Source organism: Electrona antarctica, assembly GCF_951216825.1.
Source record: "Electrona antarctica genome assembly, chromosome: 19".
Taxonomy (NCBI): domain Eukaryota; kingdom Metazoa; phylum Chordata; class Actinopteri; order Myctophiformes; family Myctophidae; genus Electrona; species Electrona antarctica.
Genome location: NC_136800.1, coordinates 12,088,800 through 12,105,072, shown reverse-complemented (window position 1 = coordinate 12,105,072; position 16,273 = coordinate 12,088,800). Strand labels below are relative to the sequence as shown.

Genomic DNA, 16,273 nt, shown 5'->3' with positions numbered 1-16,273 from the left:
CGCATGCATGTATTTATGCAAAACAGCGCCCACTCGTGTCGCATGATTCGATGTGTGGCCAATTTTCGGTGTAGCTGCCAGCCTGCCACCTCTCTAGTCTAGTCTATATTATTAGAGGGCAGAGCGCACCTGTGCAAATATACACCTCCTTATGAAAGTCAAGGTGCATGCATGAGCTACGCCGTCCCTCCGAACCCTGCTCTCTACTGAGTGACTGACTGAGCTGACCCAGTGTTTGCTGATGGAGCCTGCAGAGAATGCAGCCGCCGGTGGAGTTCAAGTGAAAGACGAACTCGCGGAGAAATGCCAGAAATTATTTTTGGAGTTCTTGGAGGAGTAAGCACTCGACACATGGCATGCAGTCTTGATTTAACTAAACGTAACATGCATCATAAATTCATCACATGAATGCAAACTAAGTGCCAGTGATTTTTTTTAAATGAATAGAATCGTTTCAAAAGAACAAGAGCAGCTTGGGGGCTTTTTGTTCATGATCATGTAGCCTTGTTGAAGCCCAAACACAGTGACAGTAGGTAGGCTACCTAACAGGGGTCCCCACGCCACGTCCATCCCTCCAGCTCTTTAATAAACATATTTAATCTGTTATTGAAGAGCTGCAAGCTGGAGCTTTAAAAATACATTTTCAAGTGGGTCACTATCACCAATTTCAGAGTGTACTCTCTGCTGCCCCATCTGGCGGAGTCAGGTTAGGGAGAGACCCCATTTAGCAGCTTCATAGTGTTCCAGTTCAAATTGTGTATACTGTAGGCTACTCATTTATTTGTTTCATTACTACCACCAATGTCACATATGTAGGCCTAGGATGTTCTATCTCATGATTGGATAAAATTGGTATCCAGAACTGAACAATTATTTTCTGTTTACTAAAGAGCTGGAGAGACTGGGAGCCCATCTAAAGTAGCAATGATTACTTAGATCAATGTATCAGAATACATTGCTATTTTGCACAAATTTTAACAACAAAAAGGATCACCTACTCTTGTCCATGGAGACCTAATACGTTTTTGGTTTCAAGATTTCAAGGCCCGACTGGTGAGATATTGTACCTCCAGGACGCAGAGGAACTGATTAGACCCGAGAGGAACACCCTCACTGTGAGCTTCACCAACATCGAACTCTTCAACCAGCAACTTGGAACCACCATCCAGGAGGAATATTACAGGTAATTGAATAGAGTCCAGGACCAGTAAGTAGTCCAACCGTTTCTCCATGAGTTCCAGTCTCCCTGTAATGTAATTTAAAACTAAAGTAATACCTGTCTGTCTACGCAGGGTCTATCCATATCTATGCCGGGCTGTGCGTCACTTTGCCAGAGACCATGGCACAATCCCTCCAGCCAAAGAGTTCTATGTGTCCTTCTCTGAATTTCCATATAGGCAAAAGTAAGTTATTCCAGCCCGGTGAAACCTGTCCAGTTTAGCCATATGTCTGTTTTATTTTGGCTGCAGTAGTTCAGAACAGTTCAGCCCTACTGAACTGTACTGAATCAGTGGTGGAGAGTTCTTCATGGAGTGATGATGGTGGGGGTTACCTTCAGGCAGCAAACCATTTATTTTATGGAGGTGGAAAAAATCCTTAAATGATTATTGGTCACCTTATTGCCCTATTATTCAAGTCACTCAAGTGTCATTGAAAAAATGGCAGATCTACAAGCTCAGTGTGTCACTTTGTGCCACGCTGCAAGTTTGAACATCTGCTATTTTTCAACATTTTTGAATAATCTTGGGGGACCCTTGGCACAAAAAAAGTTTGAGAATTACTGATTTAGAAGGCATTTGTAGAATCGGCCTCGGGTCTTATTCAGTTATACATGCCCCCTCTTTCGCAGGATCCGAGAGCTGTCCACAGCGCGTGTTGGCACACTGCTCCGTATCAGTGGGCAGGTGGTGCGGACTCACCCCGTCCACCCGGAGTTGGTCAGTGCAACGTTTCTCTGTCTCGACTGCCAGTCCATCATCAAGGATGTGGAGCAGCAGTTTAAATACACCCAGCCCAACATCTGCAAGAACCCTGTGTGTGCCAACCGAAAGCGATTCATGCTGAACCCTGAAAAGTCTCGCTTTGTTGACTTTCAGAAGGTATTGTGTCTGCATGTTGTATTTGGTTACTGTATTTTATTAGTGCAGTGGGAGGCTCTCCCAGCACTCGGTGTGAACCCACAATGTGCAGAGATTTGTCTATGGTGAAAGCCTTGAGTCATTGCCTAGTCTACTCTAGACTATGGAGTCAGAATATAACACAAATCGCCATTGTGTATAACTGATTACCGGGTAACTGTAGTCCCAGTTTTCAGAAGGTGACATAGCCGTTTCCTGTTCCAGTTCATTTTCCCATAGCTTTGTTTGATTGGCTCAGCAGCAGGTTTGAACCGGAAAAGCACTACACCTTTTAACCAACTGCCGCTAATCACATGTGAACAGATGCATAAACAATATTAACCATTCCTTTAAATTCAATTTTAAAATGAGTTTGCATCCGTTCCTCGTCCAGGTACGTATCCAGGAGACCCAGGCAGAGTTGCCCCGGGGCTCCATCCCACGCAGTGTGGATGTCGTTCTGAGAGCAGAGGTCGTGGAGATGGCACAGGCTGGGGACCGTTGTGACTTCACTGGAACACTCATAGTTGTGCCTGATGTAGCACAGCTGGCTTCAGGTACATAGACCCTACCAGTAGAAAAAGTAATGTAACTCTAAACCTAATTAATATTTGTTGATGATTTTCTCTCTTCTCTGTATCCTCTCCATTCAGTTACTCGTTCAGAGAGCAGCAACAGAGTGGCAGGGAGGGAGGGATTTGAGGCAGATGGGCTCCAGGGACTTAAAGCTCTGGGAGTGAGGGAACTGTCCTACAAAATGGCCTACCTAGCCTGCTATGTCGCTCCTACCAACCCTCGGGTTAGTATCAAATGCAGTTAAGACAAACAAATTTTGCATTCTTACCAGCCAATAAAGTGAATATACCATGGCAAGTAAAACGCAAAAAACTTGCTTTAGGATAGTCTACTGACTTGCATGCTTACTCTTTTTTTCCCTTTCTGTACTATTTAAGGTTGATTCAAGTTGAATCTTTCCTCGTCATTTGTAATGTTGGGTAAACTCAGCACCTATGCCGTTTGATTGCTTCTCTTCCACATGCATACGCTTGTTGTCTTCTGGTGCCCTGGCCAAAAGAACAACCCCTTTAGCCATGTAGAGAATGAAGGCTTTATTAGCTAAACTGTCACTGAAATCTGTTTGTCAGCTTGGGGGTAAAGAGCTGCCACAGGAGGAGCAGACTGCAGAGAATGTAAAGAAGCAGATGACTGTTGAGGAGTGGGAGAAGGTGTTTGAGATGACTCAGGACAAGAACCTCTATCACAACCTATGTACCAGTCTCTTCCCCACCATCCATGGTACACCATACTATTGTTCTTCATCAAATCAAGCTCCCTTGAATCAATTTCACTATTTTAAAATGTTAATTAAAAGGGAACGGTTTTGGACAAAAACGGTTTCCACCAGACATGACAGCGATGGTATCATATATTCCATGGGTCAGAAATCACTGATCATGTGGCTGTGGCTAAATTTCTATATCGAATTGAACTGCTTCTGGGATCAAAATCTTGCACTGTGTGTTCTGCTTGCTAGGTAATGATGAGATCAAGCGAGGCATATTGTTGATGCTTTTTGGGGGCGTCCCCAAGACGACTATGGAGGGGACATCCTTGAGGGGGGATGTAAACATTTGTATTGTTGGAGACCCCAGCACATCAAAGAGCCAATTCCTCAAGTATGTTCACAAAACTTCACACCAACGTACTGTACACATGCCATGCCTTCACATTTACCATCAACTTAGTTGTCTTTGCTTCCTAAAAGCTACGCTAATTGTAACTTTTAAGTCGTATTGTATTGTTGACTCATACATCTAAGGATATGTATGGTATGTATGTATGATATATGGTCTAGGACAGTGGCTTTCAATCTTTCATATCAAGGCCCTGTATTTATTCGACATTTGAGCCACGGACCACCATTTGAGGGGTTTAACCTTGCAGACCCAAAACTAAAGAATATTTTGTTATTGTTCGACTCCATGCTATAAACCATTAGGAGAGATTAGATAACAGGCAAACGTTTATCAAAATAGCAATTATTTATTTTACATTCTCTAAATGTCTCGTTCTCTACAAACGTCTTGTAAATTATGTAATGCAGATGTTAAACGATAAATTAACTCTTGAGCACAATTGGTTTCATTTTACACTCAAGAGTTAAAGATCTATAAGGGTCCATTTAGCTGGGGACCACCTGGAACCCCCTGAAGGACCACCGGTGGTCCCCGGACCACTGTTTGTGAACCACTGGTATATACAACTCTAGGTTGCTGTTATTTATGGTCGCTCCCAACAAACAGAGTGGGACCTGACCTGAGTTGGTAATGCCATTTAATTTTATGGTTGTTGTCTATTGTGTATCTCAGACATGTGGAAGAGTTTGTTCCTCGTTCGGTCTACACCAGTGGGAAGGCGAGCTCTGCTGCTGGTCTGACGGCAGCTGTGGTCAGAGATGAAGAGTCCAATGAGTTTGTCATTGAAGCAGGGGCTCTCATGCTGGCGGATAATGTAAGAAGATTGTAGTGCTGCAGTGGACTTTCACAGCCATTACATTTGTGTGACTTTGGCAGTCTTTCACAGGTTTTTAATTTTTAATTTTTACTGTCCTAGATTAAATGTGCATGATTAGTTCCAAAGAGTAGCTGTCTTGAATTGTTCAGTGTGATTGGGTAAGAGAAGGTGAATTCAGTGGTGCAATGATGACTAATATGCTACAAGTCTCTAAGTATTGCTTTGGCTCTAAATATCACCTGTTTGTACTGGGACTTGTTATACTGAAGTCTCTGTTTCTAGTCCATGTTGCCACTTGATAGCAGAGACGGTGGCATGAGTTTTCCTGATGTGATAACCTGTCAGAATCAGCTTTTGTTGTGTTCGTTTATGTGCTAAAAGAGTGACTTTGAGAGCTGTTTCCCCGTTACAATGGAAGTCAATGAGACCCTATTTGTATTTCTTAATTTACTTAATAACTGCACAACTGAGTGAAATAATTCATGGAATGGATTAGTTTGCTCATAACAAGGTAAGAAAACGACTCAAACCTCTAAAAAAGTGATTAGTGATTTCATACCGTAGATTCAGTTGACGCAAATAACACATCGGCCCAGCTAGGAATCAACCTCCTGGCATGTAATGTGTCTTTTTACCTGATGCCATCCCCTGTGTCAAATCTGATGTCTTAATATTGCCTCTTTCCCTCATAACAATGTCCACTGTTGATGTGTGTGACTTGGCCCTCAGGGCGTGTGCTGTATTGATGAGTTTGATAAGATGGACCTCAAGGACCAGGTGGCCATTCACGAAGCTATGGAGCAGCAGACCATTTCCATCACCAAGGCTGGAGTCAAGGTTCTAGTCATAGTCACACGTATTACTACTAGGTCGCCAAAAAGACCTGAAACCAGTAACTAGGGAGTAGTCATTCTCCATAGAGAACACCTTGAATAATTAATCATTGTGTCTCTGTTTCACAGGATTGTTTTTGTAGTGGTGGTTTAATCTGAAAATATTATTTAACATCTGAAAACCATTGATGAAAAAGGTTGTTCATGGTCCAGTCTGGAGAATAACCCACATTTCCTATACCCAGGCCACACTGAATGCCCGTACGTCCATCTTGGCTGCAGCTAACCCCATTGATGGCCGTTACAATCGTGCCAAGTCTCTGAAACACAATGTCAACATGTCTGACCCCATCATGTCCCGATTTGACCTGTTCTTCATTCTTATAGATGAGTGCAATGAGGTAAGGCATGCACTAAGGAGTCAATTCAACACCTTGAAGCACATCTCCTAAACAAAAACAACGAAAATAACATGTTGACATTTCTCAAATGTAAAATTTGTGTATTGATTTTCATCATGCCCTATTGACTTTAACTTCATTATCACTGTCTGTGTCTGTTCTGTATGTTTAAAACCATCTCTGTCTGTATTTACACCTGCATCACTATGCTCCTTGAAGTCCAGTTACCCAGGCTGCATTGATGGGAAGGCATCCAGTCTATACGCTATGTTTGTAGTCATTTCTGTGTTTATTGTATGTCTATAGCTGTGCCTACCTTAACTGGTCACTAAACCAAAATGCCATTGAGGCCATTGAAAGCTACATGTTGGTGGGCAGTGGTGACGTGGTCAAAATTATAGTTGTATAGGTAAATTAAATGTTTCAGAATGGCATTCCCTCATATTTATTTATTTACTAGAATACAAAGGTTTTGTGTGTTCTTGCAGGTGACAGACTATGCTATAGCCCGCCGTATTGTCGACCTCCACTGCAGAAATGTTGAGTCTATAGAGCGGGTCTATTCTACAGATGAGATACAGAGATATATACTGTTTGCCAGGCAGTTCCAACCCAAGGTCAGTGTCCTGAGCACGTTTGGTTCATTTCTCCTATGAGGAAACATTCAAGGACACATCAAAGCTAAAAATAAAGCTAGACACCAAGTTATAAAAGATATGGACCCAGGAGGACTTTTATCACATTATACCCAATTGTATTCTGCTTTTCTATGCCTCTCCACAATTATGCCTACTAAACACACGCAAGAAAATGCTGCTGCTGTCTGTTATATTTAATAAGAGATGTGTTACATTTACTGCCATCAATAATCAACCGCTGCAGAGTCGACGCACCTGAATAAATGTAATCAATGGTACTTGGATGCCGTATTCAACAAGGCAGGCAGGCAGCCATTTAAACAAAAACTTAACAGCTTAACGGTACAATAAAGAATGCTTTTGAAAAGTTTGATCTGGTGTGTTTGATGCAGATAACACCGGAGGCTAAGGAGTTTGTGGTGGAGCAATACAAACACCTGAGGCAGAGGGACAGCGTAGGCAGCACCAAGTCAGCCTGGAGGATCACTGTTCGACAGCTGGAGAGCATGCTGAGGCTGTCTGAGGCAATGGCTAAGCTATACTCCTCTGATGAGGTACTGTATGCACACCAGCCTACACATACAAACGCATTCAAATATTGTATCACATTACACAGTGTCTGAAATTGTGCAAAACAGTTGATAATAGGCTAACAATAGTTACATTTTACATACAAATGTGTGGGGGGGGATATAAATAATATACCATTTATTTGACAGTCTTCAGCTTCCCTCCCTCTGAGGTGGTGGTCAGGCGCTTTACCACTGCGCTACCCAAGCGCCTACTTTATTTGATTATGATGTTTTCCTTAAGGCTAATTTATGCTTGGCATGAGTGTCGAACGGTATGTGAGTGTCGAATGTTTTCACAGAGTATGTCCGCTGACTATGTCGCATACAATCAAAGTTCTGTTGTGTAAGTACTCTGATTGGTTCGGAAGACAAGCTAATCTCCACTATTGCAGAGATGTATGAGACTACATTCACTTTCTTATTTACATTTTCTGGCGAGGCTGTCAGCAAGTCACAAACGGAATGAATGCTCAAATCTCAGAACATGAGAGAACACATGTTCTGAGAACACAGTGCGACATGTTACTCCAAGCATAAATAGGCCTTTACTCTGCACTGTCTCAGTCATTACTACTGTTTATGACAGTTGTATGACTTGTCGTCCCAGACGTAGTTCTACAGACGAGCTCCCAGACTCAACGTGTCACTGTCGGTCCTTAACTACTACTGTAATAATCCTCAGGTCCATCCAAAACATGTAAAGGAGGCCTTTCGTCTAATCAACAAGTCCATCATCAGTGTGGATTCTCCTGACATCAATTTTGACCAGGATCTGCAAGACGACCCAGACACGAACGGTGACTGATGGGTTAGCGGCCAATGGGGAGGATGGTTGGGAGTTAATTGGGACCTAAAAATGTGTACATAAACAATTTTCCTTCAAGAAACCAGGCAGTACATGTCTACATGACTGTGTAAAACCGATTACTACAATGCACTGCAATGTGCAGTAAAATGGTCCACAATCAGCCTAAACTAAAGCATCCCAATTTTATCTAAGTCTTTCATCCTCCTTTATGACACTAAGATATAACTCAATGTACTTGTAAGCCTCTTTTTATATATTTTCTCATATTGGAGAACAGAGTGCATATGGAGGTCTCATCAATGCATTGGACTTTCTAAGAATGCAGTACATGAATGGATATTATTGGTTGATAGTCCAAAATACGTTTGCGATTGTTTTGTTTTTTTACTTGTCAAAGGTTTCACCTATAATGACATGCCTGGATGGATACCATGTTGAACTGTGATTTCAAGCTGTGCTCATTTGTACAGGCCAGAATGGGATACCAAGAGAGGAAGTGAACGGAACCAATGGGAACAATGCAGAGAGTATGGACACAGAGCAACAGCCAATCAAAGAGAAGACTGCCAAGGCTGTCCTGAAGATGACATTTTCTGAGTATCGTCGGGTTTCAAATCTCATAGTACACCACATACAGAAGTTGGAGCAGAGTGAGTGGCCGATCCAAAAGATCATGTTCTAAAAAAGAGAACCTGACCTTTTATCAGCCAGGAATTGGACATAAAGCAAGATTCAAATAAAACCATATAGATGCAGTCCATTTGTATTTTTTATTTTCTTAGCAGTGCTAGTGCAAGGTAGAAATGAGTAAGAATAATTATTAAATATATAATAATAAATCTAATTCATGTCACATAACATTTCCATTCAATGACAGAAAAAAATAAGTTACTCTACTCTACTCTAAAATTTTATTTAGAGTAGCTAATTATTTTTTACTGCTTTCTTTCCTCCCCAATTTATATTAGTCATTAAGCTAATGAAGTCCTCCCACACATGTCTGTGTTGCCACTGCTATTGGCTGTCACTAATTGGCTCAACTACCAATGTGGAGCCCCCACCGGGAGGACGTAGTGCCTCTGTCCTACTCCTGTTCCACTGCCCCAGCCTGTAGGAATTGCAGCAACAAAGATCACCCTTCATTGCTGGCTTCCCTCCACTGATCCTGGAACAGTTGTTTGTATAGGGCTAGGGTTAGGATGCACCACTGTATTTGAAGTTGAACACATAGGACTTTACCCCTGCACCACCCGCGTGCCTATTACATTATTAAAAACACTTACTTGTGGTAAATACCAGTCAATCCAAACTATAAAAATATAGTAGGAGTTAGGATAGGCTTCTAAGCATTAGCCATAACAGGAAGGTATTGACACTGCAGTAGTTGTAGAACTGGCTGCATTTAAACCATGATTTATTTGCTTGTTAATGGATTTTTAATAAAATATTGTTTTCTTTCTCCTCAGTGGATGACGAGGGTTCTCTGAAGAAGAGTGATCTGATAAACTGGTACTTGAAGGAGATGGAGGGTGAAATTGATTCGGAAGAGGAGTTGATCGCCAAGAAGTCCATGCTAGAAAAAGTCCTTCACAGACTCATCCATTTCGTGAGTGTTTTATGTTGAAAGGTCAATAAGGAAGAGATTGTGTGCTTTACAAAAATGTGTCCTCAACCCAGTGGAAACTAGAAAAAGTGCGGTTCTGGGCACAGGTCTCCACCAGGAGGATAGGACTGTGTGAGATGTTTGGCAAAATGTTTAGGGGTAATATAAACATTTTGTTGAGGAAATGCAGAGCCAGATCACTCAGAGCATCTCTGAGGATAGAATTCTGGATGAGCAGAACATGTGCAGCATTTTGAACGAAACGGGCCACTCCTGAAAACAATCGGTGTAGAATCTGTGACTAACATAAGCAATGTGTTTAGCAGAAATCGGCCTCATGGTGGCGCTATAACCGGCAGATGTGGAGGGATGCAGGGACAATGTTTTTCCATGGCCTCTAGGGAGTGCGCATACATAAGTTGTATACAGATTGATGCAGTTATAGCTAAAAACAGGAATTGGCCTGTTATAGCGCCACCATGAGGCTGATTTGGAAAATAATTAGTGGCATGTCGTCCTCGGCCTAGTGGAAATGTGCGTGTATAATTTCACAGAAATTGCACACTGTGTTTGTGATTTGTAGCATTTTGTTCGAAACGGACCAATCATGTGAGCTTTGGAAGCCAATATTATCCAATCAGGATGGAAGATGGGGAAATGGTGCAGATCCGTGTTGATCACATGACTATGGAGATAGTGTATACCGAATTGTGGGATGTATGGATAAAATGTGTACGAGTAATCTACAGAAATGTGTTTTGCCTAAATCGGCCAGGTCGTCGAAATCAGAGGTTCGTCGTTGGCATCCAGGGAGTGTGTGTGCAAAGTTTGGCATGGATCGGGCCAATGGTGGCGGAGATTAGCTGGTAACGGACGGACGGACGGAAGGAAGGAAGGAAGGACGGACACACACACATGGACGGAGTGCAAAACATACTCTCTCCCCATGCCTTCGGCCTGGTGGAGACAAAAAGTCAAAAAATATGACATGACAGATCACTGACTTTATATCAGATAGTTATCACATTCACGTAGATCTGCTATTTTCGATGGCACAACAACGGCAACTAAGTATTGTTTAAATCACCCTTTACTGTAGCTCTTACACGGGCACTAATTTTACATGATACAAGGAACAGGCAATAGTACTAAAAAAATGGATAAGGGCGCTGTCCATGGTGCTGAATGATGCTGCACCTATCAAAGGCTAATAGTCTATTATAGAATCAGAATTTTAATAGAAATCAATAATTCATTGAGTCAGTACATCTAACATATAACTCCAAGTCAAAGTGCTTTTTCTTATGTTTCAGGACCACATCATCATTGAACTGACACAGACGGGGCTGAAGAAGGTTGCAGATGGAGAAGAGAGAATCACAGAAGAGGACCCATTCCTAGTTGTTAACCCAAACTATATAATAGAATGATAATTAATTGTTTCTGCTTCTACACCTGAAGACTGACTTCCTCATATCTGTTGCTGCATGGTTTTAACACCTAAATACAATTATATGAATGGGAATGCTTTTTGTCACCATGCACTATTGACTTTTTTCAACAGTGTTCAGTGTCACACTCTGACTGGTAACATTTTGCAGAAAGTATTCTAGGATAATTTTGTATATGGCAGAAAAGACACATGCCAAAGAGTTTCACTGACAACTTCTCAAAACGTTTATCCACTTAAAATGGCATTAACAAATTCATTAATAAAATGTACTTGTGTCCAATCGTGTGGTAGAGTATATGTTTATACCAGTGCTTCCCAAGCTGGGGACCCCCTGGAACTCCCTCAAGGACACCTGAATCATGAATCATTGACATGTCACAATAGAGGGTATGTGCATGCTTAAAGTGAATGGCACATTGAGTGGCAAAGCAACATGCAAAGTGAGTTTAACATTGTTTAACGTTGTTTAATGCAATCAGATATGACTTTTCTGTTTGGATGCATGGGCTGTCAAGGCCAGAAAGTAGTTTTTTGCCACTCAGTAGGCATTCCTGCATAACTTCCGGGTTTGATGATGATGTCACGTGCATACCCTCTATTGTCACATGCTACTTAAAGCATGATACAAAAGTCAGATTACTGACATGGGGCATTCAATTATAAATGAAATAAATAAAACTCACGTTCAAAGATGAAATATGAAGCTTTTGTGCCCGACGGTGACGATCTCATGCCCGGTAGATCAGAAAGGAGAGGAAAGGCAGGTGACATTATGGCAGGCCAGAGCAGGAGTGGACCCACAATCTGCACCTGAGTCAGAAAAGAGACACATGCCAAAGAGTCACTGACAACTTCTCAAAACGTTTATCCACTTAAAATGGCATTAATAAAAATGTGCTTTTGTCCAATTGTGTGGTAGAGTATATATGTTTATACAATATAACCATATATTATATATATACATTTAGATCGTGTTAGACCTTCAAAGGAAGGTCATCATGGCTCCTATGCCACTCAAATGTGGAACGCCCTACCAACAGTCATATTAAGACATACATGTGAATCCCTTGACTCCTTCAAAACATTCTTTTATTTTGTTTAGATAAGTGTATATTTGTACGTCTCTAAATGTTCTGATGAATTGAAAATGGTGGACCCTGTTGTAAACAAGTGTAATGCTTAACCCATTCAGGACGGGAACCCCTTTTGGTGTGTTATTCCCCATATAAACTACTTCCCATAGGGAGTTTTGATATGTTCAGTCCTGCACTCAGTCCAGGCCCTTCACCCAGAGAGAATCCTGCCCTCAGTCCAGGCCCTTCACCCAGAGAGAATCCTGCCCTCAGTCCAGGCCCTTCACCCAGAGAGAATGCCATCATCCATACCTGTGCAGTTTGTGGAAAAGTGGAGATATTTTACTAATATATTTTACTAAACACACGTTTTCTGTCAGAATATATGATGTATATATATATACTTCATCTGTTGGTGTAATTATAGTTCTAGAAATGCGTGCGTGCGTGCTCACCAGGCTATCTTTCTAAAAGTCAGTACATTTTATGATCAAAACCTTCCCATCCAAATAATGTGTCAGGTGTCATTATAGTCCTGATCATGAACAGCTGTGTGGGACCAGCAGCAAGTCTTAAAACCTCTGCTGAGGGCCAGCCAGACACTCACTTCTTCCTCAGTCAGCACGCTCACATACTGTATGCTGCAATGGGAAGCATTGTTCTTCATGTTGCACTGACTCTTTTGTTGGCCCAAGGTAAAAGCTTATTTTTATGCTTTGTTTCCAATGTGCATTCATTAAATTGTATAGGATCTGTTGCAGATCAAGACTCTGAATAATGTTCAACTCTGAAATGTTATAATTCTGTTCCGAAAGTTTGGGGGAGAATAAATCCGATGTCTCCTGAATAAACACCTCCAGAGAATTCATGTTAATGTGTATGTTGTCCATGATTAGTGGGGATGAGTTTGTCAGTTTTAGCGTTTCTGGTATCCTAATCGAGTGCTTCCAAACTCCAATACTTGCAAAAACAAGTCTACAGTGGATTTTTATGAAACAAACACTTTTGTTTTGATTGAAAGAGGATAATTCAAGCTTTCTGTACAACTGCAATGTTGGTGAGTTTGACGTTTAATACTGTTTCTGTTTGGCTGAATGGGCTGTCAGCTAGTTAAAGGGGAAAACCACCCATTTTCAACATTTTACTATGTCATTAATATACCTTAGAGCTGTTGTGTGGAAATAATAATAAAGTCCCCCCATTTTGTGTTTCCTGTAACTGTAATTATGAAAAGAATCATTAACCTGGTTAAACACATCTTGATGACATCAAGATGTGTTTCACCATGTTAATGATATTTTTCAGACCTCTAGTTCTAGGAAACACAGAATGGGGGGACTTTTTTATTATTTCCACACAACAGCTCTAAGGTATAGTAAAATGAGTGGAATGCCCCTTTAAAGTTAGCACCTTGCTGGCAAGATGTCGGTCTGCATGAGGTCAAAGGGCTCTCTACACACAGCAGCCATATTGGAAAGACATTAGGCCTCTTCTTCCTTTACAGATCTTGCCACAGTTTGTCAATTCTACACTTTCTAGCTGTTCCATTCTGGTCAGGGTGCTGATATATTTGCTTGTTTCCTCACTCCAGGCACCCTCATGCCATGGACACACTCTAAATGTGTCAATAGAGCAGGGAGACAAATTAGGCTACAACCACCCCAATTTTATAAGTTATGTTTTATTAACATACACTACCATACAGATTAAGTTATGTTGTGTTAACATACTCTACTCTAGGTTCTCTATATAGTTCACAAGCTTTGGGGTCAGAGCTATCGACAAATATTGGATGGCTCTAACTTAACCCTCAAAGCCTGGATATATTTCTACTTGCAAAAAATAGATTTAAACCTTACTTATACTTTTATATGCAAATGTCATGACCAATGGCATTGCAAGACTAAACGATGAACATCAATGATGTTTAGGTGAAAAAATAACAGGAAAATAATAATTAAAATATAAATTGTTGTAATGTTGCAACAGTGGGTATTGCAGGGTTAATTTGGCTGTTCCCCTGTGAAGTCATTAGCTGTATTAAAACTGAATGTCTTGTGTGCCAAACTTTGTCTAACAGGATGCTGTTTCACACTCCCGGCCACCAGCGAGATGAGTCCACCTAACGGCCCCCTGGTGGCCAACGTGAGTGAGGATCAGCCTGAGTGGAGGATCCAACATGAGCAGCAACGGCACCTTCAGGAACGTCATGAGTGGCACGGGCAGCAGGATGCACAATATAAAGGGCATAACTAAACCGGCCATCCGATTCCATGGCCACTTAATTGGCTAAGGACTTTCCCTCTATGGACTTTCCACCCGTGGAAATGAAATGAAATGAAATGAAATGATTACTAGTATATTTACCCAGGGTATCTGGGCTAAACTCAAGAACTTGTTTCCAGCCAGGATGCTGTGCCCACGGACAAGGGCATGTTTGCCCCTACCCTGCATGGACATGCCCCTTTCGGGCATAATATTCTAAATATGGTTTCCTCTTTTGTTAAGCAACATGTGGATCCAGAAATCAGGAAAAAGGGGTAGCCTACTAGGCCCAAAAGGTTTTAAGAAGCACTGAAACGGTAACCTGACTCCGCCAGATGGAAGAAGCTTGCTTCACAGTGAACTTTATGTGAACCCCAATCTGGTGGAGTCAGGTTACTGAAATGGGGCATTCAATTATGAATAAAATAAAATAAAACACACATTCAAATATGAAGCTACAGGTTTTGTGCCCGACAGCGACGACCTCATGCCCGGTAGACCGGAAAGGCAGGTCTTGTAGAAAATCGATGAAGTGATCTTATTATAAGTGTTATAAAAAGTGCAGTATGTGAATAAATCTATTTGTGGCATACCGGTCATAGAGTATATAAAAGGATAGAGACTGAACTGGCGCGAAGCTCCGCCCCCCCAGCTATTCATGTCAATGGAAGTTGCTCAGTGGCGTTTTGAAGCACCCGGAAGACTGCCGGAAGTACCGTCTCAGAACGTCTACTTCCGCATTTGACCACCACATTTTGGTGGTCAAATGCGGAAGTGCAACCGAGCGCTCAATGTTAAAGCCCAGCTGCACGGGGTTTCCCGGTCATGAATCCACGGGTCCGCCTGTAGTCCCTCCTCATGAAATGAAATGAAATGAAATCTATATTTACCCAGGGTATCTGGGCTAAGCTCAAGAACTTGTTTCCAGCCAGGCCCTGCTCATAGAACACATTTCATCGTAGTGGTTGATGCCTTGTTCAAGGGCATTTCAGCGGTGGTAATTTTAACGTGTCGGACGGCTGATTCGAACTGGGAACCTTCCGGTATCTAGACCGCGCCGCTATCCGTTCGGCCACCGCTGCCACTAATACCATACCATACCACTAGGGCCCAGAGCTTCTACCGGTATGTGTGGTGTTCCGAGTCATCTCCATGTTTCTCGAGCCGAGCTGGGGCAGTGGCAGAACTGGGCCAGTGTAGTCACTTCCTCTGTCTCTTCCACCGTAATCTGAAGACTCACTTCTTCAGACTCTATACCTTAGCTCTTGCCCTAGCCTTGATGCCCATGCAGTCTTATGCAAAGGCTAAAATGTAATTTAGATGGCATGTTAAAGTAGACTAGCCAGGTACATTTGTAGACCTGGCATCCTATAGTGTGTGTGTGTGTGTGTGTGTGTGTGTGTGTGTGTGTGTGTGTGTGTGTGTGTGTGTGTGTGTGTGTGTGTGTATATATATATATAGTTTCAATGTACAGATACATTGTTTTTTTTACTTTACATTATCCTGTTTACTTTAGACGGATAGATTGGTTTACCTAGCCATGACCCTAGATTACCATTTATATGCATTACCTCGTGTCTCCTGTAAATAACTCTGCATTTGATCCATCAATCTTTTTAGATTTTCAGGGATTCAAGCTGATGAAAAATATTCCGACTCATGACAATGCCATTCTATTAATCTTGCAGTTCACCGACTGTGCTTGTTTGACCAGATGATGGCGCTGTGCATCGAGTTCCTGATATGTCTAAAGCCCAAACCACACCAGTAGCACCGTTTTAAGGTCAACCACACCAATGCAACTCCTTGAGTTGCAAGGTGGGCTTAAAACCCCTGCCAAACCAAGTGAAGACATGAACAAGCACATGCAATGTCCAGTGGAATTAAGCCTGAGCTGATTTTATTTTTTTTGCCCATTTTGTTTGTTTTCTCAGCATGGCTACAATGTGGATAAGAACCAGGCTGTGACATTGGTCATCTCGTTATCTATAAAGTA

At 41.9% G+C, this 16,273-nt stretch overlaps 1 protein-coding gene and 1 long non-coding RNA gene across 3 annotated transcripts; both read left to right on the top strand.

Annotated features, from left to right (window-relative positions):
• The first annotated feature begins 62 nt into the window (after positions 1–62).
• On the top strand, positions 63–11,219 carry mcm6l (MCM6 minichromosome maintenance deficient 6, like). The gene is made up of 17 exons (XM_079529801.1): positions 63–336; positions 1,037–1,183; positions 1,293–1,403; positions 1,850–2,099; positions 2,512–2,674; positions 2,771–2,916; positions 3,263–3,413; positions 3,652–3,793; positions 4,487–4,628; positions 5,361–5,468; positions 5,710–5,865; positions 6,354–6,482; positions 6,896–7,057; positions 7,758–7,872; positions 8,354–8,533; positions 9,350–9,489; positions 10,800–11,219. Exons 1-17 carry the CDS (start codon positions 242–244, stop codon positions 10,914–10,916), a joined length of 2,454 nt encoding a protein of 817 aa, XP_079385927.1. The 5' UTR covers positions 63–241; the 3' UTR covers positions 10,917–11,219.
• Positions 11,220–12,555: 1,336 nt separating this feature from the next.
• On the top strand, positions 12,556–15,690 carry LOC306943988. 2 transcript variants are annotated; one of them, XR_013792474.1, is made up of 3 exons: positions 12,556–12,707; positions 14,093–14,861; positions 15,392–15,690. It is a non-coding gene; the product is annotated as an uncharacterized lncRNA (long non-coding RNA). The 2 variants fall into 2 exon arrangements; XR_013792475.1 differs by lacking the exon at positions 15,392–15,690 and having other exon boundaries at positions 14,093–14,874.
• Positions 15,691–16,273: the final 583 nt, after the last annotated feature.

Excerpts from the sequence above, each read along its gene's own strand:
- mcm6l (XM_079529801.1), top strand. The coding sequence starts at position 242 with ATGGAGCCTGCAGAGAATGCAGCCGCCGGTGGAGTTCAAGTGAAAGAC. Across the intron at positions 5,469-5,709 it reads TCACCAAGGCTGGAGTCAAG|GCCACACTGAATGCCCGTAC; the intron begins GTTCTAGTCATA and ends TCCTATACCCAG. Across the intron at positions 7,058-7,757 it reads AGCTATACTCCTCTGATGAG|GTCCATCCAAAACATGTAAA; the intron begins GTACTGTATGCA and ends AATAATCCTCAG.